Genomic DNA, 1096 nt, shown 5'->3' on the forward strand with positions numbered 1-1096 from the left:
ACTCATGGATCCTTTGAAATACCTCCTACAGACAAAGAAGGGCAAAGTCATGTCTCTGCAAAACGCACAGCTCCTGAGAAACGAGGGGGAGAGCCGAAGTCCCCGCTTGTCCCATAACCCAACGCTGGTGGCAGGTCCGCGGGAAATTCCCCTAGTCCGACAGGTCCCCAACTCTTGCTTACTCTGGACCAGGATCCGGGCGGGCAGTCCTGGGCTTCAGGCGCTCTGGGCCCGCGGCTCCCTCCCGCTGTTGAGCAGGTCCGTGAGTTCCCCGATGTACTTGATGGTGTACTTCAGGGTCTGGATCTTGGTCAGCGGCTGGCCCCGCTGGCTGTAGACCGGGGGCAGGTAGTTCCGGAGGGTGTGCAGGGCGTCGGCCAAGGTCCGCATGCGGAGCTTCTCCCTTTCGCTGGCCTTCTGTCTCCGCTGGACAGACATCCTGACTTTGGGGCCCTTTTGGGCCCGGGCACTCCCGGTGCCCTGCAGATAGGCCGGCTGGAAAGCTAATAGATTGTAATCCACCTCCACCAGGCCACCGGGCCCACGGCTGCTGCAGCCATCGCCGCCCCCGTTGCTGGCTCCTCGGAGCCCACAGGAGGGGGCAGTCACCAGGGGACAAGGGGAAGAAGAATAAGACTCCAGGGAGGGGGCCGGAGAGAGGCTTTGGGCCGGGGAGGCCTGGCTCAGCTCTAAGGGCCCGGACCCCTCTTTCCAGTCCCAGGAGGACAGCAGGCCCTGACTGTCCGCAGAGGCCGAGCCATCCTCCAGGCCCAGGAAGGTCTCCGCCAGGCTGTCCATGCCTGCAGGAGACTCGGTCCCCCAGTGTCCCTCGGCAAGTGAGAAAGCAAGTTGGCCGAGCCAGGGCCGGCTCGTCTTTTATGAGGGTGCGGGAGAAGTGATGAAGTGGGAAAGCGGGCTCGGGCTCGGGAGTTCAAAGGAGAAAGCCAGGACCGAGATGCAAAATGAACTCTTCAGGTGTCACTTTCTCCTCATTGATAATTAGCATCCTCCAGCTAAAATGTCTTTAAACAGAAAGGCCTCCACGAGAAGAAAAAAGGAATTATCTTGTTGTAACTAAACCAATTAAGGCTGCATA

General features: G+C 59.8%; 1 protein-coding gene across 1 annotated transcript; it reads right to left on the reverse strand.

The window, feature by feature from the left end:
- Window positions 1–216: 216 nt before the first annotated feature.
- On the reverse strand, window positions 217–798 carry MSGN1 (mesogenin 1). Its single transcript, XM_056124795.1, has one exon. It carries the CDS (start codon window positions 796–798, stop codon window positions 217–219), a length of 582 nt encoding a protein of 193 aa, XP_055980770.1.
- Window positions 799–1096: the final 298 nt, after the last annotated feature.

Source organism: Sorex fumeus, unplaced genomic scaffold (genome assembly GCF_029834395.1).
Source record: "Sorex fumeus unplaced genomic scaffold, SorFum_2.1 ptg000006l, whole genome shotgun sequence".
In the NCBI taxonomy this organism is placed as follows: Eukaryota; Metazoa; Chordata; class Mammalia; order Eulipotyphla; family Soricidae; genus Sorex; species Sorex fumeus.